We start from the raw sequence: 24,572 nt of genomic DNA on the forward strand, positions 1-24,572 counted from the left end.
AAAAAAAAAAAAAGGAAGAAGGGACTACTGGCCACTAGTCAGAGACCCAACTGTGCCTGACACCTTGAAGTTGGCACAGCAGCTATTTGGGAGTGCATGGTGTATTTGATCATTTCAGGGGGGTACCCTGTGTCACTCCTGGTTGAGGTACACTGTGTCACTCCTGGTTGAGTCACCCTCGAGTCCCTGAGCAGCTGACACTGACCCCCAGAACCTCCGGGCCGCCTCTCAGTTCTACCCACACACACTGAGCCACCCTTGTCAGGAGTGGGTTTGACTGGCAGCGGCTGGAGCTCAGAGCCCAGAGCCCCAGGAGCACACCCTGCCTGTGGGGAGGGTGGGGAGCACAGAGAATGGAGGCACCAGGGGCTTGCGGTTGGGTTGCAGCCCGGGGTGGTTGTTCCTCTTCGCTCTCACCCTGGTCTGGTCCTCCCCGCTCTGCTCCTCGTCCCTGGCTTCCACCTTTCTGCCCCTCTGTCTCTTGGGCTGTGGGAGGCCAGGCTCTGGCTCAGCACAGCCCCGTGTGTTTCCAGGCAGGAGAACCCACAGAGCTTTGCCGTGCCTGGGACCTACTCCCGTGAGTCCCCAAATGGAAGGGCGGGCACTGGGGGTCCATAGCAAAGTTCCCTGAGGCTGTGGGCAGGCCTAATGTGGTGCAGTGAGGAAGAGAGGGGACTGGACTGCCCTGGGTACCAGCCAAACCCCTCATCCTTTGCAGTGGTCAGCCAGCCTTGTCCCAGGGCCCTGATGGACGCGGTACCTGATGTGGAGCCTGAAAGGTAGGACGGAGTCCCCTGTCATGTGCCCAGAGGGGTCACAGCCCCTCTACAGGTATGAGAAGGGCCCCACTGTGGGCTGCAGGCTGTGGTTTTCAGAACCCCCAGAAACTCTCAACTTTGTCTCCCATGGCCCCTCCTCAGTCTCCATCACCCTCCCCCCTGCAGGAAGAAGAATCTGCTGTTCTCCCCCAGCCTTGAGGGTGAGTGACCCTCGGACTGGGTGGGGGCAGGGGGCAGGGGCGAGGCAGGTCTGAGACAGAGAGCTGGTGAGGCAGGGTTCTTTCAGGGACACTGGGAGTCAGGCAAGCCAGACCAGACAAGGGCCCTTGCAGGGAAGAAACTGAGGGGGGCACCAGATGGGACTGGCCCATAAGAGCGGTTCAGAGAGAGGTGGTAACCCGGGGACTGGGGATGGAGGCCCTTCCTTGGGTGGCCAGAGCCCATGGCCAGCTGGGAGGGGAGCAGGAACTGGGGAAAACAATGGCCCTGACCTCCCTTCCAGACTCTGAGTCTCCCAGGTACCAGAACTTCCGCAAAGGTAGGTAGACTTCGGGGAGGTGGGCGCTGTGGTGGGCTCACTTTAGCTCAGGTCTAACTCTTGTCCCCTCCCGCAGGAAGCCGACTTGGGTCAGATGCCGCTTATGTGTGAGTGGCCTCCTCCCCACCCCCACCCCTGCCCTCAGCTTCCTCATCGGTGAACCTCCTCATGCACTTGAACTCCCAGGCCGGATGCTCTGGGCAAACTTGTCATCCCCCAGACAGCCATGGCTTCGGGTGGGCAAGGATGTGGCCCTGTTCTGAGGGGGCAGAACCACTAAGGGGGGGCGGGGAGGGGAATCCTCTTCCTGCATCACCCAAAGAAACAAGCTCCATGGACACCTGGTACCCCAGAGAAGAAGGACCTCAAGATGTCTCCTCACCGCACCGATGGGCTAACTGAGGCCCTGGCTAAGTGGAGCCCTGGCAAGCTCACATGACAAGGCAGCCACCCCTTGGCCCCAGGGCGGTTCAGGCCCAGGGGATTGGAGGGACAGTTCAGCAGAGCCCCATGGCCTCAGGCTGCCGCACCCCTGCCTCATTGCCCCTGTGAAGCCCCCACCCCACCCTGCACCTGTCCAGCCACGGGTGCTGTCTGTTTTCTTGTCAGAGACCCCATCGCTACGGACTATTACAACTGGGGACGGTGCCAGAAGGCCCAGAAAGGTGAGACAGTCACAAGGAGGGGGAGGATGAAGAGGTATTTGAGCTTAGCAGTAGAAGCCAAATTCTTGGGGCCAAAGGAGGTTGCGAAGAGGAATAAGAGGCCTGGCCAGGGTTTGGTTGGGGGGGGCAGGTGAGGGACGGCACTGCAGGTGGGACCCAGGGGAAGGAAGAGTGGGAAGGATAGGAGTGAACAGAGGGAACAGACGGGGAGCTGGGGGGGCGGGAGGGGTAACCCAGGCACCCCTCAGGGCAGGGGCATATGGGGCCAGGAGGGGGCCCTCGAAGGGGCCCCCTCGCTAACAGATTCTGAGCCCTGGGGCTCTGCAGTCCTTAGGCCTTTAATGCCATTGCTTTACAAAAGGAGAAACTGAGTGGGAACATGTTCAGGGACTCTGTGCACCTGCTGAGGTGAGGCCAGCTCTGAGCCACGCTCCTCCTCCTCCTGAGCTGGGGTGGGGATGAGGCATGTGGGAGGAGCCCCATACCTGGACACCCCTTGTTGTGTAGAGTGGCAGTTAGGGTTCCACTTATCATTGTGAGGTGATGAGGGACGTGCCAGTCCCCTATGGCCCCTGGGCAAAGGAGCCTCAGTCTGCCTGCAGGCGTTCCCTGCCTGCGGGGTCCTGTCAGAAGCTTGGGCTTCCTCCAGCTCCCCTTGGCCCCCCCGGGACCCCCCTCATCCAGTAGAGATGGGCCTCCTTCCAACTCTCCCTCATGAGCCTGATTGCAGTCTAGCCCCTAATCTCCCTGCCGGGCTTCTAGGGCGGCCTTGGGAGAAGGGGGTCGAGTGGGAGCTGCTTGACCAGCCTGCTAAGGAAAATGTTGGCGGCACTGTGGGGGGCCAGAGTCCTCAGGGCTTGGCAGAAGAGGTCACCTGCTGAGGACGGACAGGACAGAGGGAGGGAGAGCCAGGCCTGCCTGCATGTCCCACGTCCTCCCTCCTCCCCACAGATGATGATGATGACAATTCCTACGAGAACGTTCTCATCTGCAAACAGAGCCCCGATTCAGGTGAGGCTGGGCTAGGGCCTGTGCGGGGAGGCAGCCCTGACACCCGCACTGTGAGGGCTCGACGCCTGAAGGGCCACCTCTATCTCTGGTGCCTTTGGGTAAATCTCTGGCCCCAGTTCCCTGGAGGAGTCGCCAGCAGCCCAGGGCCACAGTGGGGACATGCTCAGGGACTCTCCCTCCCCCGAGGGGCTGCCCAGCACTGGGAGGATGGGCCAGGGTGTCCGGTGGCTGCCCTGGTCTAGCGCCCTCCCTGTCCCCCACAGATGAGGGGTCTGCCGATTATCAGAACTCATCATGCATCCAGCAGTGGCAGAAGTCCAGGAAGGAAAACACAGGTGTGTGACTGGAGATCAGGGACCCAGAGGACCCTCAGCAGGCTGGGGTGGGTCTAGAGGACCAGGTCGGGAAGGTGTGGGGCAGGAGGCAGAGGTAGGGCTCCTCTGTAGCCAGGCCAGCTGGTCCCACTGTGGAGGCTGCTGACCAGCAGGAGCAGGGGCCTGGACCACAGTGCCTGACCCCTTCCCCCGCCACAACTCACTTGCCTTGGCCTGAGGGCCACTGACATGCTGCCTGTGCAGCTAGGGAGTGGCTGGAAGGGGAAGGACAAATGCCTGGCAAATTCTGAGCCACAGCGCTGGGACAGCATTCCCTGCAGGCTGCTTGTGGCATCTGGGAGCTGGGCCCCAGCACTCTGCCTGGGGCCACCCTCTCTGTGAGAAGCATCTGCCCATCTGACTCAGTTTGCCTTCTGGTCCACAGGGCAAGTCTGCAGAGAAACATCTCTCTCCCCAGAAATCCCGGATGAGGACGAGGAACCTGACTACGTGAATGGGGATGTGCCGGCCCAGAAGGCCTAGGGGAGCCCTGGGAAGTAGGTACAGCGGCCTCAGGGTGATGGGCCTCGCAGGCCAAGGGCCCTATCCCCAGGGAATGGCGGAGAGCTCAGGATGGAGGAGCCACAGTGGGGGCTGGGGTGGGGCGCATGGGCCACCCCAAGTGCTGAGGGGTGGCTCTTCTGTGCTGGCCTCCAACAGCTCCCACCTCCCTGCCCCAACCCCTTCGGCAGGCTTGGTGAGCTGACAGAATCTCCACTGGCGGGAGTGCCAGGCACAGGAGGCTGGTGAGCCCTGGGAAAAGGGCCTTTTTCTGCAACCTTGGGCAATGACCTGACCTCTGCACCCTGTTTCCTCATTTGCAAAATGGAGCCAGTGGAGCTATGGCTTGACTTAGACAAGACAGAGCACGGAGAGCTTTAGTTCAGCGGAACTTGCCAGTGTTGGGCACAGGACCAGGGGAGGGGGCTTGGGGCTAGTGGCTGAGCCCCTTCAGCTGAGGAGCATGGTGTTAAGTGCCCCTCCCCCACGCCTCACACACCCCTCTCATCTCTGGCTCCCACAGGCACAGTCGTGTGCCCGTCAGGAGCGCACAGAGATAGGATGAGACGGGACTGAGCGGCCACATGTGGGAGGCCTGACTCTGCCCCCTGCTAAAGGCACCTGCACCCGCAGCCCATGAGGGCAGTCGAGGGGTGGGGGCAGGAGAACAAGCAGCAGGAGAGCGGGGTCTGAGCCCAGGGTGCGAGCCCCAGCTCCACTCACGCACCAGCACCCGCTTGAGGGGCACCAGGGCGGGTCCTGCTGTGGGTGTTCGTTCAGGGGCAGCTCTAGACAACAGACCCCATGTCCCTGACTGTTCAGAACACACACTCTGGTGGGAGAGGTAAAACAAGGGGCCTGAGATAAGGACAGAAAGGAAATAGCGAGCTAGATGTGGGGCCTCCAGCAGAGATAATTGGGGGTCGGGCAGGCAGGAGGCCAGGGACGCCTTCTCAGGCCTCCTCACCCTTGGGGGGGTGGACAGAAGGAAGCCCGGACTGTGGGGGGCAAGGGTTGAGGAGGGTGTTGGGGACAGAGGAGGTGAGGCCAAAGCCTGCACCAGCACCAGGGTGCTGACTGAGAGGGGTGGGAGGTGTGTGGGAAGGTTTGGAACAGAGGACAGTGGAAGCAAGGCCAGTACGTGAAGGCAAACATTCAGGCAGCCGTGGAGATGGGCACCCAATGTTGTTTGGAGTCAAGGAGATCGGTTGACATGCAGGGAGTGTGTTCCGGGCAGCGAGGGAGGATGAGAACCACACACTTTGCTGAGCCACAGGAGGGGCCACGGTCAGCCACCTGGACCTGGTGGGCAGGACATTTGTTTCTGGACCTGCTCAGTGGGAGTTGCCCACGCGGAAGGGGTGAGGACTAGCCTGGCCTCAGGCTGGAGACCCACGAGGTCAGTCTCACTGCACGAAGGGTCCTGCGATGGCTGGCGAGTCACCACGGAAGTGAGGTGGAGAGCCCGCACGGAGCTGAGACCCTGCCAGGCCAGAGGGTGGGGGACCAGTGCAGCAGAGGGCAGGGAGCCTAGGAAAGCTTTCAGGGAGGGAGGGGGAGCTACCATTCTGCAGAGGGCATCCCTACACCAAAGACGTGTCAGAACCACCAAGCTTGGCCAGGAGCTGCAGGCAGGATTTCAGATGGAAGTGGAAGCGCCTGGAAGGCTACTTAAGGCCTCTTGGCCTCAGGTTCTTCTCATGCTGACTCAGGACAGCTGAACATTAGCCACAGCCTCAAATCCCTACCTGACCCCCAATAGCAGCCCTAGTGCTAGGGAACACCAGCCCGCCAGGGAGACCTCTTCCTTTAACAAATCCCTTTCCTCTTCACTCAGGAGCCAAGGGGCACCCCGGCTCACTGGACTACTGCTCCCTAGGATGACTTCTCCACTCTGACCTCAGACCTTGCCACATCTGATCCTGGGGGTTCACCTGAGGACCACCCGTCTGGCCACGTGGGCCCAACCTGGGAAGAACAGTTTCTGGGGATGCCTTCTGGCACGGCCTCCGAGGGACAGGGCAGGAGCCTGGTGACCAGATGTCCAGGACTCGGGCAGGTCATTTCCCCATCCCCGTCTACAACACTGGAATTCGTGTCCTTTTTGCTTTGGATTTGGATTCGAAATTGCTTACTAACATCGATTGCGGTCACCAGAATTCTTTCCTGATAAGCTTGTATAGTTAATTTATATAGGTGGAGTCATATTTAATACTCTAAATTCCAGGGTAAGAGATGGTCCTCTCCTGTAAGCATTACATGGACTTCACTTCAGCAGACTGTAGGGGGCGCCCTGGCACTCCTTCCTTTGTCCCTACTCAGGAGGCTGCAGCCAGCCGCCCCACCGCCCAGGTGGGACCAGGTGCCTTGGGCTGCGTCCTGCAAAGGCACAGACATTGTGCAGGGAGGCCTCTTGGGACCCGGGAAACCCTCCTCGCTGGGCAGAAGCCCACGTGGCTCTGGGGAAGGAGCCAGGGGGACCTTCCAAGTCAGAAAGTCAGTCAGGGACAAAAATGCCTCCTTTATCCAAAATGTCTCAATAAATCATTTTAGCTTAATTATCAGTAATTCTCGTCTCTGCTTTTCCCTGCTTCCTATAAAAACGGAGCTTGAGCCTCTTGTTCACTAGGAGGGGATCCTGAGACTAGAGAAAAGACTGGGACAGGAGTGTGGGCCCCAAGTTCAGCTCTCTTCTAGGGAAGCACAGGTTCTGAGAAGTTCATGCTGCAAGCGGGGTAACTGAGACACCGTCAGCTGCTTGTCCCCACACCGGAAGTCCTGCCTCCTACCCGCGACAGCTGGGGCCTGAGAGTGCTGTGGCGAGGCTCGAGGTGGGGTGGTCACCGGGTGTGAGAATCCAGACACCCCTCTGGCTCCCGTGTCCTCACCTGTCAAACAGGCTGATTTCACCTCACAGAGATCATGAGCCGCCAGATAAAAACACAGTAAGGCTGAGAAGGTATGAGTGTATTTCCCTGAAACCTCGCCTTCAAGTTTTTGAGGACTATACTTTTCCTCCTATTATTGAGATCCTAGGGCCAGTGATACCAGAGTCCTGCCCATGTCCCCTCAGTGTCCCATATACAGTGTGGTCCGGTGACACGCTCGCTGTTGGGGGGGTGGCACTGGCCAGATGTGCCACAGCTCCTCTCCTCCTGCTCCAGTTCAGGCCGGAGAGTGAGCGTCTCTGTCAACTAAGATCTGGTGGGAAGATTTAAGAAGAGAAAGCACAGGCCGGCCTGCTGTTCCAGAACCATCTGCAGCATGGGCACACAGCTATACCTCTGTGGCCCTTCCCCCAGGCCCACCAGAGGGGAGTGGGAATGTCATTCAGTTGTTTTAATGGAGGCTTTTCAGAGACCACAATCCCAAATGAAAGTCATCCCAGCCCCTTAAAAACACCACTCCAAAAGGCCTGGGGTTTGCTCAAAACAACCCAGTGAGAAGTAGGGTGTGTGTGCTGGTGGTGGGGAGGGGGCAGCACAAAGGACAGCCACGTGTTGGTAAAATTGTTGCAGTGGACTGTGGATATATGGAGGTTCACCGTATCATTGTCTTTATGGACAACTGACATTTTCCATAAAGAAATGAAAAAATAGTTATCTTGCGAGAGAAAAAAAAAGAAGCAACCCTAATCAGTATGACACTCGCTGGGGAATCTCAAGCAATGAGCAGGCGCAGCTGCCCAGAAAGGCGCCTAGGCCGGAAGTCTGCACGCCAGGCTGCAAGCCTCCTTGGTGCTGTGCGCAAGTCCTTTCGCACAGGGCTTACGGCCCGGGCTGTTCTGCAGCTAATTACCAGTGATCGACAGCAGGCTTCCCCTCAGCCCTGGAACCACCCTCCAGGCTTCCTGAGAGAGCAGTCAGCTTGTCTGGTCCGTCATTAAACCACCTTTCCTACCAGTAGGATGCCAGGGTGCGACAGGAAGGAAGTTGGCTTCTCCTTGTGGTCTTTCCTTGCCACCTCATGGCTGACAACATCAACGGTTTTATTAGCTAAAATGCCAACACACAGGGCACCCGGAGTTGCCCTGGGGCCCTTCCCCCACCCCCACATCAGTGTCTCGGTCTGAAAGCAGGTGTTCCCGATGAGCATAGTTGTACTAGGACGAGGTGGAGGACCCAGGCGCTGGAGAGAAGCAGGTTCCGGCCGGAGGCAGCATTATGCCACATCAGAAGCCTGACTCCTGTCACTCAGGACTGAGGACCTTCACAACCAAAGCAGCGAGCCCCTGCTCTAACTGGCCACCGGGGCCATGGTCTTCTGACACAGCCTGGCCAGCAGCCCTGCCATCTGCAGGAGGGAGTTCACACCTTCTGCTATTTTCATGTGAGTGTATCCGATTTCCTGAAAAACAAGTCAGATTTAAATTTGGTTAATAAACAAGGGAGGAGTTTATTTTTAAAATCTGAATGGATGGTTTTGTCCAAAAATCAATGCAACAAACTCAAACTCCTGCTGGGGGATGAACTCTAGGACGTAATGGATTATGTTTCAATTACAGTTCAATTTATTTCCTAAAAGGATGTTGATGTTTCTTTGAAAGATACTGTTGTTGTTTTTTTAATGCCAGGCTTGGGGAAAATACTCAACTATCTATAAAACAAATATTCAATTAATAGAACTTGAATCTGGAATACAGAAAATTCTTAAAATGCAGTAACAGTAACAAGGAATTAAATAATAAGCAGACAGAACGATGTGTCACAGATCGTGGCAGTCAAACAGGCCGGGGTACGCACTGGCCGCCTGGTCAGCCGGGAAAGGCAGGCCGGAGCTGTGCCCAGAGGGGCTGGTCGAGGGGCTTTAAAAACCAGCGTTCTTCCCAGTGCGGCAGGAAGTGGGTCCCACAGCACCCCCTTGGCTGGTGAACTCAGAACATTACAGCCACTCTGGACGCAGCTGGGCCGTTTCTTATAAAGTTAAACATCCCCTTACGTTGGCCCAGAAAGCTCGGAAGTGACCGGAGAGAAGTGAGAATTTGTGTTTGTGTTCACCCTCGCTCATGTCCACAAGTGTTTACAGGGCTCTGCTCAGTAACTCAAGCCTGGAAGCCTAAAGGTATCTCAACAGGTGAAGAAGGCATCCTGGCACTAAAAAGGAATGACCCTTTGTTCACCGATACACTTCGATGGCATGAGCAAACCCAGAAAGCTTTGGGCTTAGGGAAAGCAGCCAGATGCAAAGGCTACGTTCGGCACGATTCCATTTTTATGATCTGTAAAATTCTGTCTCTAAGCAGAAAACAGTGGTTTTCAGATGCTACACGAGTTGACTACAGAGGGGAACATAAAAATGTGTCGGTGTGTGAACTGCTCATTGTCTTGGTTGTGGCTGTTTACACCTAAGGTGTAAGACTGAATTTTATATGTAAATTGTACCTCAATTAAATGGACCTTACAAATAAACCAATGAATGAACAAACCTCTGATGAAGACAGTCATCCCAAGGAACACACAGATCACTGACCAGCAGATGTGGGGAAGGCAAACTCCCGGCCCCGCACCTGAGCACCCCCCAGGTGCCAGGCCTGGGCGTAAGATGAAACCACAGCGTGGCCCACATCCTTGAGGAGGGACACTGCTACCCCCACTGACCTTAACAAACTCCAGTTTCAAGTATTCAGCCATCTGGAAGGTTTTACACACTCGGAAAATGTTGCCGATGATGTCTTCTGGTGAGTAGCCCAGATGCCACAGGTGAGCGAGGATCTAGATGAAAGCACACAGGGGCTGTAAAGGAGCAGGCTGCCAGAGGGGAGCCAGTCAACCACGGCTGGGCCTGTCAGCCTGAGGGAGCACCCTAGGGACTCAATCAGCTGGACACGTGGACCGCCGGCCACTCCCTTTAGAGTCTGAGGGTCTATTTAATTGATTTTCCCAGCAGTCAGAGATAATATTGCAAAAGGTTTAAGCTGTACAGCAAGGTCTACTATGACACTAAGTAACATCCTTATTCCGGGCTCTTCCAGCGCCGTGAGCCATCCCATACCCAGTGGTACCCCAGAGGAGGAGACACAACCACTCACCATCTGAGGCACTGCTGCTGGGGAGCCCAGGCAAGCCCGGGCGGGGCCGACATCACAGTGTGGGCTCAGTGCCCACCGTCTCCACCGCAGGCCCAGTCCCCACCTAGCCCACCTGCCCTCACCTGGACATCTGGGAGAATTCAGGGAACAGGGACATCCTGTGTCCATGAATCTGAGGGCTCCTTCAGGCCCACTCAGCACGCCAGGCTGTAGGTAGAGGTCTCAGTCTCCCCACCTTGCACTTTGGTTCAGTATTACGTTAGGCCCAGTCCTGCCCTAAACTTCTAGTCTCATTGGAGCTGGGGGAGGGCAACCAGCTGTGAAAGACCAGTGGCCTCAGATCACACCGGCCCCCTGAGCACCTGCTGGACTCTGCTCACAGCACCAGGCTCCAGGCCAGGCTACCATCTGCTGGTTCCAGAAATCCCACCCACAGCTGCTCAGAAGGGAGGGGGCCTCAACAGACTGATGGCTTCACTGCAGCGTAAGGAGTTGAGGGGCTTCCCCATGACTTGGGTGCATCTTCTTGTGGAGAGTATTACAGTAGGAAGAGGTGACTCTGAACTCCAAGTCTACTACTTTTATAGTTAACTTGGAATGAGGACCTTTATTTGTGCTCTAAGGGGGAAGATGAAAGGCCTAGTTCCCACCAGAGTGACACCCAAGCACCGTGACCACCGCCTCTGACAGTTTCAGTTTCAACACAGCAAACCCAAACACAGTCCGCAGGCCTCTGCTTCCTGAGACTTACAGGAAGGAATTTAGTCTCTGTGTCAGCAGTCTCATTTACCATGTGTCCCTAACTCCTAGCATCATTCTGAGAACTCAGGGAGCAATGCATGCAAAGTCCCTCGCACAGGATGTACTCTGCCCAGCGCAAGAATCAAGGGTCTAGGGCCCTCCCTGGTGGTGCAATGGGTGAAGCACAGCACTATAAAGTTAGCCTTGGCCACTGCAGCACAAGTTCAATCCCTGCCAGGAAGCTGACCCACATGGCACGGCAGACCTCTGTCCCACCCACTGCTCCCCTCAGCAGTGAATTTCAGTCAATCTGCTGTTCTGCTCCCCACTCTGCCTCTGGTGAATCCTCTGACCCTCCACACCTCTGGCCTGTACTCCAGTTCTGTATGTATTAAAAAAAAAAAATCAAAGGGTCCCCCCAATCAGGACGGGGAGGAGGCAAACCTTGTAGGCTTCATCGATGTTGGCGTTCACACAGTGCTGGATCATCTCCTTCACCAGCAAGGGGTGGGGCTCATCGCAGACCTGACCCAGCGAAAACAAGGGGCTGTCAGGGGCTTGGGCCAGCGGGGAGTGGCCTCTCACCACCGCCTCTGCACCACCTTTTCAACTGACTTTTCTTGTTCCAGCAGGCTTGGGAGTGCCCCTCTTGTGACCAACCAAGCCACCACCCAGAAGAGAGTGTGGCTTCAGTTCCCATGGTATGTGGAAGGCTTCTGACACCACAGTGACAGGCCTGTCAACCACTAGATGATGCTCAGGGCCTGCAGAGTCCAGGCACAGGGGCAGCTTCACAGCCAGGTCCAGGTCACAGGAGGGGCACCTGCCCACAACTACTAGGAGCCCACTTAAGAACCGAGAGGCCCTTAGGACGGATCGCTCCCCCCCCACCCAAAGAGAAGCTGGCTTTCTCTGGGTAGGTCCCGCAGTCCTAGCATGACAACCCACTGAGCCTCCCCAGGCCTATAGCTGTCCACCCAGCTATGCCTTCCACTGACCATGGATTCTGCCCTCTAGGGCAGTGTCAACTCTAATCTTCTAGCTGAAAGCGTCTGACCGCTCAAGGCCTGTGGTGTTCTCTCCCCAGTTCAACTAACTTCCCTCAGAAGTCATGGTTTGCAGAGTCCTCAAACTCACTTCAGGAAGAAGTGTCATACCTTGAACACGTTCTCACTGTTAATAAAGCCGAACCCCGAGAAAGTAGACTGCAAGTTGTTCAAAGCCTGTCGAGGAACAGGAACATCGGGGTGATTTCAAAATCTTTCTCTTCCCCCTGTCAGAGTCCCAGCAACACTTCCAGCAGGCCGCTCTCTGCTGGGCCACACTCCCCGCTTGGATCCCGACCCTCTCCCCCTGCACGGGGCCGGGGGCGTGCACACACCTGCCTCATGTCTCCCTGGGCAGTGAAGATGATGGCCTCCAGGCCGTCGTCGGTATGCGGCACCTTCTCCTGTTCGATGACATTCAAGAGCCGCGCGAGGATCTGGGCATCGGTCAGCTTCGTGTAGCGGAGGACGGCACACCGGGACTGAATGGGCTCTGGACAGACAGGAGGGGGTGAGCCCCCGGCAGAGGGCGTGGGCCCTGAAATCCTGTAGTTACTAGAAAGCAGCCGCAGCATCTGCTGGGCCCAGACGTGCCAACATCACACCTACCCAGCAGGGCTCACCGCAACTGGGTCATTTGTGGCTAAACTACAAGGTAGCAACCAGTAAGCACCGAGCAGCCTCAACTGCACCACTCAAGAAGACCTTGGCTAGCTGAAGGGGGAAGATCCTCCAGGGCGGGGACCCCTGAGCCTGAGGCAGTCTGTGCCTCCGGCCCTGGGTCATGCAGGCTGGGCAGGTCACCACCTCTCTGGTCTGAGGTGAAAACAGGAGGCCTGCATGGTTCCTGTGAAGCTCCCAGGTGATGTGATGCAGCACAAGGGCTGAGAGCCACTAACGAAGGCGGAATTCTGGAAGCCTCCCATGTAGACTCTGTGAAGACTGCCACAGTAGCCACTCCCTCAGCTCCAAGCCCCAAGTTCTCTGATTCGTGCTGTTCTGCTGCCACCCTGGTGTTCCTCAAAGTGTTTTGACCTGTCAACACTTCCCGACAAGTCACATCTTCACGAGCCAGATGCAGTGATGAGCAAAAGGAGGACTTGGGATGACTCAGGGTCTGCTGGCCAGGGGCCCTCTCCTATCTGTGTGTGCTCTGAGGCAGGCACAGAACTTCGCGCCAATTTGTAGCTTCCACTGTTAACCTTACACTCAGCAGAAGCTTTGTACCTAAATGTGGTCAGTATTGGTGAGACTTCAAGGAGCAGCTTTCCTAAGCTAACGGTTAGTCTATTTCAGCTTACTTGAAATCAAGAAGCTCCACAACAACCCTTATTTATGTGTTTATCAGTACTGACAAGAAAGTGATCCACTAGAAACTGTAATACACATCTAAAAGCAATTACTACCCCAACAATGCCGGAAGTGACTTTTTTAAAAAAAGATTTCACGGCCCTCCCTGGTGGCGCAGCGGGTTAAAGCACAGCACTGAGAATCTAGGGCCACTTCCTCATGAGTTCGATTCCTGCCAGCCCCGGAGGTGACCACATGGCGTGGCAGACCTCTCCTGGCCCGCCCACTGCTCCCCTCAGCAGTGTGTTTCGTCGATCTGCCTGTTCTGTTCCCCGCTCTGTCTCTGGTGAAGCCTCTCACCGCCCCTGAGCCTCTGGCCTGTACCCCAGTTCTGTATGCACAAATAAATAAATCTTTAAAAAAAAGATTTCACTTATTTATGCATACAAGAACCGGGGTACAGGCCAGAGATGCAGGGGGAGAGAGTATTCACCAGAGACAGAGTGGGGAACAGAACAGGAGGATCTACTGAAAAACACTGCTGAGGGGAGCAGTGGGGGCGACAGGAGAGGTCTGCTGCGCTACATGGATCAGCTCCCTGGCTGGGGATTAAACTCATGCTGCAGCAGCCGCACACAGCTTCATAGCACTGTGCCTTAACCCCTTGTGGGGCCAGGGGGACCCCTGGAAGTGACCTTTAAGAGATTTTTTCTCTTTCAAAAAGTACCAAAAGCTTACTGCGCAAACTTCAAATACAAGTCAGAATGAGGCAGCTCTCAGGAACCTAAGAGAGGCGCACGACGCAGAGTTTTAAAGGGCAACTCTGCCGCTAGCTAATCATGAGTCATTTCCTGGTCCCAGACCAAGAGGTCCCAGACCAGACCAATTTCTTCTGAGACTACATTTACATGTTTGTGATGTCCTCCTAGAAATTAAAAATGATCAGCATGCTGTTTGTTTCAGAAGGGTTAATTTCATAAAAAGGGAGGGTCAAAGGGCCTCCCTGGTGTTACAGGGGTTAAAGACACAGCACTATGCAGCAATTGCCAGTCGCTGCGACATGAGTTCCATCCCTGGCCAGGGAGCTGACCCACACAGCGCAGCAGACCTCTCCTGTCTCACCTGCTGCTCCCCTCAGCAGTGTATTTCAGTGGCTCTGCCTGTTTTGCCTCCCACTCTGTCTCTGGTGAATCCTCTCACCATCTCCCCCCTACACACCTCTGGCCTACACCCCAGTTCTTTATAAATAAATAAATCTTTAAAAAAAGTATCAATTGAGATAGAAAAAGGCACAAAAGGATGTAAGAATAAACTAATATATTATTAAAAAAAAAAGGGAAGATCAGAGTTTTTCTACCAACTGCAGTTTCAAATCAACACTCATTAATGATTTATGCTTGGGCCTACTCAAAGTATACTTGGAGGGGGAGGGGAATCTACTGCCTTCAGAATTGTCCCCCAACTGGAATGGTGGGTGACAAACCACATACACATCCATCAATCAAGAGCTTTCAGCACAGTGTCCTCCATCGCACCGTGGGGGTCTAGAAGGTGGAGCGTGTTTCTCATTAAACTGTGCGCCTTCAGCACCGCGCAGAGTCTGACACCCATTAAGAACAGAGTCGATGTCTGTCGAATGAATTAATGAACATGTATTGACTACTCTGGGAAAGGAATGAGGGCATAAAGGACTCCTGGACACTGAGAGCCCCATGGAGACCAGAGTCCAGGACCCTGCAGGGGCTTCACGGTTGGTGACCGGCTTGCCTGCAACCGTGCCCGACAGGCTGGGTAGAGAAGGCCAGGCTGTGTCACCATCCTTAGCGACAGGGACGGATGTGAAGCAGCAAGAAGCTGAGACTGTGGAGACCCTGCTGGCTGGCGGGCTCACAGCAGGGAGGAGGCAGACACGCTGCTGGGAGAGGGGGGGTTGGAGAGACCACCCGGAGGGCAGGGAAGGTGTCCTAAGGAGGCAGCTGCGAGCAATAACAAAGCCCAGGGTGTCCACCAAATGCAAGCGCACGTCTGCAGGGGGACTGGCTGTGACACCGAAGCCAGGGCATCAAGTCACACGTGCCCTCGATGACACAGGAATCACAGGCTAGGCCCCGGTTCTTCCTCTTGCTGTGTCACTTTGGGCAAATTACTCAAGCTCTCTGAGCTCGTTTGCTCATCTTCAATGTGGAACTAGTAATACTTCCACACAGAATGATATAAGATTAAAGGGAAAAGCTGACTCCGCAGATTAGACGTAGTGCCTGGCTCACAGCAGGCAGAGCTCCTAAGATGGCCACCTGCGTGCCACACGGACCCCACGCCACCCACAGCAGACCTCACCTATGATTTTATCTGAAGCGTTACAAGCAAGAGCAAAGCGAGTCGTTTTGGAGTAGATTTCCATGGTTCGCCTCAAGGCTTGCTGGGCTCCATCAGTCATGCTGGGAAGAAAAACACAAGAGGCAGTTTACAGCCCAGGGCCCACCGGACTCAGACCCCACCGGACTCAGAACCCACCGGACTCAGAACCCTACCTATCAATGATAACCTGGCACGCGGGCCAGGGCCGGTGTTCCTGGAGAGCAAGCACGTCACCCACTAATGCTAAAACCCACAGGCCACCTGTTCAGGGACTGCCTAGAGAGGACTTGGCTCCTGAAGCCCCCAGAAACCAGCCTTAGGTAGCGTCCCCAAAGTCGGCATCGGCAGTGGCAGCCATCACATTTATAGGAGTTGGTCTGCCCTGCAACACCTTCATGATAAAAAAATCACACGGGAAAAGTAACATCCGCTGCTGACTTTTCCATGCTCCTGGGGATCCTGACTGAGCACGTGCAGCCTCTGGCCAGGGCCCCGCGTGAAAGCTCCCTGGAAGCCTGCATGGGCTGCGCAGGGCCGAGTCGGGGTCAGGCTTAGGGCCTCACCTTGGAATCACGCCTGTAAGGACATGATGATACTCCCTACGCCAGACGGTTGTTATGACAAATAAAGAGTTCAGCAGAGGGACTGGCTTGTGTAAATGCACAGAGATGCCATAACGTTACAGTAAAACAATTAAGGTGTATCCATACTATAGAATGTGATTCAGAAATTAAAAATGATGTTTGTGATAATATAAAACATACATTAAAAAGGAAAGACCGGCCCTCCCTGGTGACGCAGCGGGTTAAAGCACAGCACTGAGAATCTAACAGCCGCTTCCGCATGAGTTTGATTCCCGCCTGCCCCGGAGGTGACCACATGGCGTGGCAGACCTCTCCTGGCCCGCCCGCTGCTCCCCTCAGCAGTGTACTTCGTTGATCTGCCTGTTCTGCTCCCCACTCTGTCTCTGGTGAAGGCTCTCGCCGCCCCTGAGCCTCTGGCCTGTACCCCAGTTCGGTATGCACAAATAAATAATAAAATCTTTAAAAAAAAAAAGGAAAGACCAGGACACAAAAAATATATACATTATGATCTTAATACTGTAACAGTGCAGTGCAGGAAAATACAGCAAGGTAGTAACAATATTTTCTAAATTCTCCTCAAAGATAGGTCTTATATCCTGAAATGTTATTTATAATTCTTCCTTAAAACAGGTAATGGTCACTGGGAAAGTACTACGTGGTTAAAGCAGTCACACTGTATACTTTAAAATGGTTAAAGTGGTCAGTTTTACACTTTGTGTACTTTACCACAGTGAAAAAAAAAAAAAGCCATCTTGATTATTCATGTAAGTGATGCTGGAACAAAAACATTAATGGTCTCAGCTATGTCTCAGACAGATATCTGTATAACCCCATTATGGGTAAGGTTCAGATTGCTCTTTCAGAGACAATAAGCAAATCTACCCCAAAAGTGCAAAGGCAAGAACACTTGCTCCTGATTTTATAAAGCCCAGGTGCAAGCTCTACCTGTCCGCTTCGTCCAAGATGATGATCTTGTGGCGCCCTTTGGGGAGGGTGACTTTCTGCTGGGCAAACATCTTGATTTTATTCCTCACAACATCAATGCCCCTGAAAAAGAAAACCATCCTCTCACCTCTGAGACAAATTCCGTTCCCTTTACAGGGACATTTGGTCCTCACTATACCACTTTGGACCCAGTTTCATTACTTCAGATTCTTTTCAGGCAGTGCTAACTGCGTGAAAGGCCTGCTGTTGTTCATGACATTTATTTTTTCTTGCGGGTCTTCCAAAGAATAAAGAAAATATTCACTTACTTTTTTTGGGATAGAATGAAGTTAATTTTATATTGTAATTACCATGTGGGTCCACGGGACCATTTTATAATTTAAGATAATGTGGAGGTCTTAGTGATCTTATCCTTCCTGTACCTTGAAACTAAATAGCAGTGTCATCATCCCAGTAATTATTTCACTGTTACTCATCAATTATTACCACCTATGCTAGGACTAAAATAAGAAAGTGAAAGAATGATGAGTTGCCCAGGCTGATACAATAGGAGGGGCACCTGTTACTATTGTCCGTGCTTTAGTTTAGGTTTATTTGTTTCTTTTTAGACCTTTCATGGATCACAGTTGGATAGTCAACATTTTTCATTTTCTACTCAAATGACAAAGATGAAGAAAACTGACAGAGAAAGACATTTCCCAATCATAGGCAAATCGCCCAGCAAGGTGAGTCCTCAGGCTGTCAACATCCTAAGTGGCTTTTCACAAACTTAAGAACCTACAAGTGAGCAACCTGTTTCTAAAGATAAAAACTAAGTCACTCAACAGGGAGGATTTCATTCCCCAGTATCCCTGGACCATTCCCTTGTGTTAAAAGGTCGGTGCCAATCAGTACTGTTTCATCTTTTATGTGGGCTGAACAGCAACGATTACAGGATAGTTCTCTGGTAACTAAAAGCTGAAGGTGGGCCCCTCCCTGGTGGCACATGGGCTAAAGAGCAGCACTATGAAGCTACCCAAAGCCACTGCAGCACGAGTTCCGGCCAGGGAGCTGACCCACATGGCACAGCAGACCTCTCCTGTCTCACCCGCTGCTCCCCTCAGCTGTGTTATCTCAATAGATCTGCCTGTTCTTCTCCCACTCTGTCTTTGGTGAATCCTCTCACCCCAGTTCTTGTATGCATAAATAAATAAATCTTTTAGAAGAAAAAAAGCTGAAGGTAAGTGTATCTACAAAGGGGATAGAAGGGAAGCATGATAGAGATGGAGACTGGGCTGCCCTGGTGGCCTAGGGGTTAAGTTTCAGCCCGACAACCCCTATGGCCTGAGTTTGATCCTAGCCAAGGAGCTGATCCACATGGCACAGCAGACCTCTCCTGTCTCACCTGTTGCTGCCCTCAGCACTATATTTCCGTAAACCCACCTGTTCTGCTCTCTACTCTGTCTCTGGTGAATCTTCTCACCCTCCTCTATCCCATTTCTGGCCTATATCCCAGGTCTTCTATGCAAAAAAAAAAAAAAAATCTTAAAAAAAAAAGAAAGAAAGAAATGGACAAACGCTCTTGTATTGCTCAATCTAATTAGTGAGTGGTTCATAAATTTAAATTTGAAAGTATTCTGCAATTACAAATTCTCTTCAACAAAATGATGAGTCAGCCAAGTTTTCAAAAAGAGTGAGTGAAATGATGCAAATGTGAGGAAATAATAAACTAGAACCTATTTGTAGTTGACTTCTGGAATCAATGAACCAGAGCTGAGGTCTACCTGATAGTGGCTAAGCAGTGAGCTACACTCAAGGAAACTGCCCACCTCAGGTATATTATAGGCCTTCAAAGCTGGGAAGCGTTAATGAGTTGAGAACCACCTTCCAGGGGGTAACCAAAGATAGCTTTGTCCGACACTGGATTTAACAAGCTCTCATCTCCCAGCCCTCTGCTGCACAGCTAAAAGGTAAACCAGCAGCGAACCCATGAGGGTGGCTCTGACAGTAACACCGAAGACATGAGTGACTGTTGGGAGGTTGTGGAGAAACTGGAAGCCTTGCAACTGCTAGTGGGAACATACAATAGTGTAGGCACTGTAGGACGCAGTGTGGCAGTTCCTCAAGAGATTAAACACAAATTTACTAAATATAATAATCTAGCAACTGCATTTCTGAGAAGATAGCTTAAAGAAGCAAAAACAGGGTGGTGAAGAGATATTTGGACACCCCTGTTCATAGCAGCGTTACTTACAATTCGTAAGAGTCAAAAGATGAAAGCAATGTAAGTGTCAATGGACAAATGCAGAAACAAAATGAGGCAGAACAGTCACATGTCACTTCCTGACCTGGCTAAGTTGTAAGAAATGTACCACTGGGCAAGTTTGTTGTCTGATGTTACAGAATACAATTACACTAACCTGTATTATGTGATATACCTAGGCTGGATGGTACAGCTTATGGGTATAGCCTTATGCAGTCCACTGTTGACCAAAACTTTAAGGGATGCATAACTACATGCACACGATGGAATATTACTCAGCTTTAAAAAAGGAAGACAACCTGATAATGTGCTATAACACAGACGAATCTTGAGGGCTTTCACTAAGTGAAATAGGTCAACAACAAAAAGACAAATACTATGATTCCATTTCTAGGAGGTCTCTAGAATAGTCTCACAGAAAGAGTGGTGGTTGCCCCCAGCTGGGAGAGGAAATGAGCTGCTGTTTAATGGTTATAGTTTCAGTTTTGCAAGATGAAAGTCCTGGAGCTTGGGTTCCACAACAAGGTGAATATACTGAACATGACTGAAGTGTCCACTTAAAAATGGTTAAAATGAACAATTTGTACTATGTGGCTATTACCATAATTAAAAACCCAGCAGGTCCAGTGTTTACAATGCCTCCTCCACAGGCCTGCAATTCTTGTTCTCATCACTGGGAAAGTGAAGGAAAACAAAGCTGGCAGGGCAAGATCCAAGTCCAACAGAGAACCTGAAAAAGGATGTTTCTCTGACAACTGAAACTGTAAAACACTGGCCACCTTTCAGACCCAACTCCCAAACATACCTGTCATTTGAGGCGTTGAGCTCCAACACAGCATCCTTCATTGCTGGGCCCAGCAGGGCTCGTGCCAAACACAGGATGCTGGTCGTTTTGCCGGTTCCAGGAGGGCCCTAGGAAGAGAGTTCTAGTGAGCACTTTAAGCCAACAGAATGAACTGATTTCCTGTTGGCCTCAGTTTATTTTACACTCACCTTCCTCTCTAGAGCCAACCCCATCGACAGCACATACCACATCATTCAGCAGTCAAACCACTGGCCTCCCAGCCCACCTGAGGGAAGTTTCCCTGTGACAGGGCTCTGGTGGTAGCAGGCCTCTCCAAGGAGAAGCAAAGTACACAAGACCATTTAAGAGGGGGGTGAAATGACACCCCGAGACAGGCCAGGGCAGGGTACTTACAGCAATTATAATATTGGGCACATTTCCTTCTCTGGCAAAAACCTGAAGAAAGAAATGTTCATTAAAACTGGTTTATCTTAAAAAAAAAAAAAAATGGTTTATCTGCCAACCTGAAAAATGAGTCTCTCCCCCACCTAAGTCTATATGAATAAGCCAGGCTACCAATCTCTCCACATGACACCCAACGGACCTCCCACCTCAGCACATTCAAAACTGATCTTGTCATCTCCCCCAAGAGGCCTGGGGCCTCAGCCATGTCTCCCTTTCCATGGGCTGCCAAGGTCATCAAACCCCCAGCAGGACCCAGGAGGTCATCTTTGACAGGGCCTTGTTCCTCCCCAAAGCCCCCAGCAGGACCCATGAGGTCATCCTTGACAGGGTCCTGTTCCTCCCCGACAATGACAAAGCTTGGTACTCCTTCTCCATTATCTCCAGAATCCATTTACTTTGCTCCAGCTCCAGGGCAGCTTTCTTAGGCCATTATCTCTTACCTGGATTCCTTTCAACAGGCCATTAACTGGTCTCTTGCCCCACCCCAGTGCATTTCCCATAATACAATCAGGACAACTTTTCTACAATATCTATCTATTAAAACATCTTTAACTGGCTGACACCATCATCAGGACACCTAAACTCTTGAACCGGGCTCCCCAGGCCCGCCCACCTCATCTGCCAGCTCCTCATACACACCACTACATATACTGTTACTCGGGGGGCTCTGAGAACTGGCATTACCTGGGAACTTACTAGATATGCAGAATCTCGAGCCTGCTCAAGACCCACTAGGCCAGGATCAGCATTTTAATAAGCTCCCCGGGCAGTTCCTATTAATATCTGGAAATCAACACTGTGCATCCAATCAGATGGCATTTTCCCCTAGAATGAGCCAAGTGTTTCATCGCGGGGCCTTGGCTCGGCTCCTCCTGCTGCCGCTCCCTCTACCTGCCAGCAGCGGGTCTGGCTGCCTCCCTCCCACTCCTTTAGCTTTGGTGTCACTTCTTCCGTGTGGAAATGAAGCCATCGGAGCAGGGTAACTCCTCCCCACTCCGTGGAAATGAAGCCATCGGAGCAGGGTAACTCTCCCCACGCCCTAACTCTGCCTGTGGGCTCCCAGTACTTCCTTGAGCAGAGTGCTAACCATGTTGCCTGCTGACTTTGGCAGAGCCCCGAAGAGGGATTTGATGTTTTTAAATGATTGTTTAAATGAAGAACGTCTAACAAAGACCGTACATGGTTTGCAGAGCCTAAGACATCACTAACTCGCCTTGACCTCAGTTTGCCATCCCAGCTCTAGAATACAGGAGTCTGACGATCCCTTTCCAGTAAGGACCTGCAGTTATCTGCTATGGCTCTAGTTGTCTCCAAATGGATTATCTTCCTGCCCCCCCATTTTTCTAGATCCATGAATTGCCCGCCCTCACTCTTGACTGTCATCCTCCAAATGCCTCAAGGTTGCCCAACTCGCAGTAAAGCAACATACGGTGATCTTTTTAAAAAAATCACTCACCTCCAGCCTGCTCACAGTGTCTTCATTCCCAACAATTTCATTCAACCTCACTGGCCTGTATTTTTCAACCCTGTTTTAACAAAAACACATAAAAAAATGTTAAAATGGCTATTTTCACGTTACCCTAACAGGCAATTCTTACAGCATATCAGATGATACACTCTTAATAAAAACAAAGGGCTGCAGGTTTTTAAGTTCAAGGAGATACCCAAGTACCATTTACAAAGTCAAGTGCATGAGAATTGTACACCAAGAGCTTCACACCCATCACAACAGAAAAACACCTGTTGCTGCTGGAGAAGGGCCAGAGCAGACCATCTGGCGCAAAGTGACATGCACTGTGCCACAGCAGTCTGCCCAGCACTGGAGGCAGTGACATCAACTGATCTGACAGATACGGGTTCAACTGAGCTCCTTCTCATCCCTCACCTGCCTATGTCTGCAGACGTGTGTCAAGTTTACAACAGGAGCAGCTAGACAGAAACCTCTGTGGTCAGACTAGGCTGTGTGGAGTAGGCAGACAGGCTAGTGGCCAACTCAGGCTGATGATGTCGCTCTTTTAAATCAATAAGCAAGCGACAGGAGAAACTGGCTTTCTCCAGCTGGGAGAACAGAGGTGGCAGTGACTTGACCATCAGCGCTTCCCCTGCCCTTACTCCAGCCCTGATTTACTTGCAGCTTACACCCTCTCCAGGCTCAGGTTCTGCTCCAGAAGCAGCTGCACACCAAGCAGCTTATTTGTCACCTATTATAGGAGATAGCCAGCTCTCTCTTCAAGACCAGCACTTGGAACACACTTGCGCCCACTCATTTCTTCTTCACACGCAGCCCTTCCAGGTGACCAGCACTGTCAGGCGTTAGTGATCTCAAGGGAAGAAAGGAAGGACAGTGACGAGCAAGACATGGTTCTTGCTCTCATGGGCTTCCCCACTAGTGGGGAGAAAAAGCCCAGCAAATCCTAGCAAGCACTAAACTGGTCAAATAAGCCAAGCACTGTGAAGCCTGGAGGAGGGAGAGCATCACCACTGGGGGAATTTCCAGGAGCTGGAATTTTGTTATTGCTGTCAGTGAGGTAAACATGCTCTTCCTTTGGGGTTTTTGCAGAGCTGCTGCACCCCTGCCTGAAAGCAGAAAACACCAGGTTGATTCCCTGACTTCATATCCTTGATCCTCAGTTTCATTCTGTTCAGAGCATTTACCCCACTTTATTTTTTTCCAAAGCACCTGTCACCACCAAATGTACTATATCGATACATAAATATATAGATATATACATATATATGTTTATTTCCTAAGCATCTGGTTTCATGCAGAAAAAAACAGAATCCAAGTCACAAATGTAATTTAAAACTTTCTGGTAGCCACATTGAAAAAGTCAAAAAGAAAACGGGATGATTTTACTAGCATACTTTATTGAATTTAGTATAGCCAAAATATCATTTCCAACACGTAATAATGTAAAAATTAATCAGGAGACTTCAAATCTAAATCCAGTGTACATTATACACTTAGAGCCACCCCAATTCGGACCTGCCCGATTTCCAGTACTCAGGAGCTCCCTGTGGCTAGCGGCTGGCCCAGCTGCATAGTCCAACAAGCTACAATGCCCTCCCTCTAGGTGTCTGCTCTAGATACAGGGGTAGGCAGGAGGGACGGGAACACACAGAGCGCTGGGACTAAGTAACTGTCACGCGCGCTGTGCCCGAGTTGAGAGGTGCGCGCAGGGACTGGGGCCCCAGTTGGGCGCCCGCACCACATTCGCGCTGGTGGCCGTAACTACTTGTCCCAGCTGCCCAGCTATTTAAAACGAGCAAACAATAGAAGGAGGCGGCTCCTTCTGCACCTAAGCTCCAGTGCCAAACCTGCACCCGACGCTTTCTGCCGGCGGAGAGTAGGTGGACACCGAGAGCGGCTAGTATCCATCCTCAGTATTGTTTTGATCGAGACCCCCGCTTCCAAAGATCAGGTCCGCTACTCGACCCCAGCGGCCCACGTGCATTCTCCAAAGAACACCCACGATCGGCACCACCCGAGGCCTCCTGCTCCCCTCGGAAGCCCGGGACCAGCGACCGCTGGCCTCCCCCAGGGCCACGGCCCGCCCCTCGGCCCCCGCAGGTCCAGAGCACGCATTATTCAGGCCCGGGCTCTCACCACGGCAGCTCATAGTGGCCAGCGCTGCCGGGGCCCTTGCTGGGGGCCGCGGCAGGATCCTGGGCCCCACGATCGTCTGCGCCCCCGCCGCTCTCCAGCGCCTCCATTCCGCCGCCGCCTCTTCCCGCCACCGGAGGCCCCGCCCCCGCCGGGGGTCAGCCCCGCGCGAGCGGAAGCCGAGCGCCGCCCCTTTCCGCGCCTGCGCAGAAGGCCCGGACCCGGCTGGGCGCTGCTCCCGGGAGGCTGAGGTTGCTAGGGGAAGCCAGGCGCCGGGGCTGGAAACCAGACGCAGCAGCCGCTCTGATCGCTCGCTCCAGGAATGCACGCCTGGTGGTTTTAGTCTTAGTGTGATTCGACTGGAAGGCCTTTTTCGCTTGGCCCGTCGGGAACAGCAGCGCTCGTGGACGCTGGCAGATGGCGAAGGAGCACCTGGGAGGAGCGGGGACCTCGGGCCCAAATACAGGACCCGGCGGCGGACACCTGCGAGGACTGATGTCCCGGGGGTCTTTCCCTACTGGGCCCAACCTTCCACTGGGCGGTGGGGGGCCATCCCGAGCCATTTTCCACATTGCTGAGACTGCCCCATGCCAAACCCCAGCTCCCGGTGGGTGGGC

General features: G+C 52.9%; 2 protein-coding genes across 2 annotated transcripts in view; one reads left to right on the forward strand and one right to left on the reverse strand.

Moving 5' to 3' along the window:
• LAT2 (linker for activation of T cells family, member 2) overlaps positions 1-6,393 on the forward strand; it is a 13,187-nt gene extending 6,794 nt beyond the window's left edge. The window contains exons 5-14 of the mRNA XM_012728954.1: positions 534-577; positions 719-779; positions 945-979; positions 1,282-1,317; positions 1,394-1,424; positions 1,927-1,984; positions 2,933-2,993; positions 3,257-3,328; positions 3,753-3,868; positions 5,706-6,393. Coding sequence (XP_012584408.1) covers positions 534-577; positions 719-779; positions 945-979; positions 1,282-1,317; positions 1,394-1,424; positions 1,927-1,984; positions 2,933-2,993; positions 3,257-3,328; positions 3,753-3,850 — 496 coding nt within the window. The 3' untranslated portion in view covers positions 3,851-3,868; positions 5,706-6,393. The remainder of the gene's footprint in view (positions 1-533; positions 578-718; positions 780-944; positions 980-1,281; positions 1,318-1,393; positions 1,425-1,926; positions 1,985-2,932; positions 2,994-3,256; positions 3,329-3,752; positions 3,869-5,705) is intronic.
• A 1,446-nt stretch (positions 6,394-7,839) lies between these two features.
• RFC2 (replication factor C (activator 1) 2, 40kDa) lies at positions 7,840-24,095 on the reverse strand. The gene is made up of 11 exons (XM_004688302.2): positions 23,959-24,095; positions 21,808-21,877; positions 20,301-20,342; positions 19,908-20,014; positions 16,861-16,962; positions 15,311-15,411; positions 12,019-12,176; positions 11,795-11,860; positions 11,082-11,162; positions 9,466-9,579; positions 7,840-8,215 (listed from the first exon to the last, which is right to left on the reverse strand). Exons 1-11 carry the CDS (start codon positions 24,063-24,065, stop codon positions 8,105-8,107), a joined length of 1,059 nt encoding a protein of 352 aa, XP_004688359.1. The 5' UTR covers positions 24,066-24,095; the 3' UTR covers positions 7,840-8,104.
• Positions 24,096-24,572: the final 477 nt, after the last annotated feature.

The sequence above is a fragment of the Condylura cristata genome, unplaced genomic scaffold (assembly GCF_000260355.1).
Source record: "Condylura cristata isolate star-nosed mole 26May11 unplaced genomic scaffold, ConCri1.0 scaffold00024, whole genome shotgun sequence".
Lineage (NCBI taxonomy): Eukaryota > Metazoa > Chordata > Mammalia > Eulipotyphla > Talpidae > Condylura > Condylura cristata.

What these genes read in the sequence shown, in the direction of transcription:
- RFC2 (XM_004688302.2), bottom strand. Translation starts at nt 24,065, where the DNA reads ATGGAGGCGCTGGAGAGCGGCGGGGGCGCAGACGATCGTGGGGCCCAG. An exon ending in CGCTTCAGATAAAATCATAG is followed by an intron (nt 12,177 to 15,310) that starts GTGAGGTCTGCT and finishes CTGTCTGTCCAG; the next exon opens with AGCCCATTCAGTCCCGGTGT. An exon ending in CCCAGGGAGACATGAGGCAG is followed by an intron (nt 11,861 to 12,018) that starts GTGTGTGCACGC and finishes GTTCCTCGACAG; the next exon opens with GCTTTGAACAACTTGCAGTC.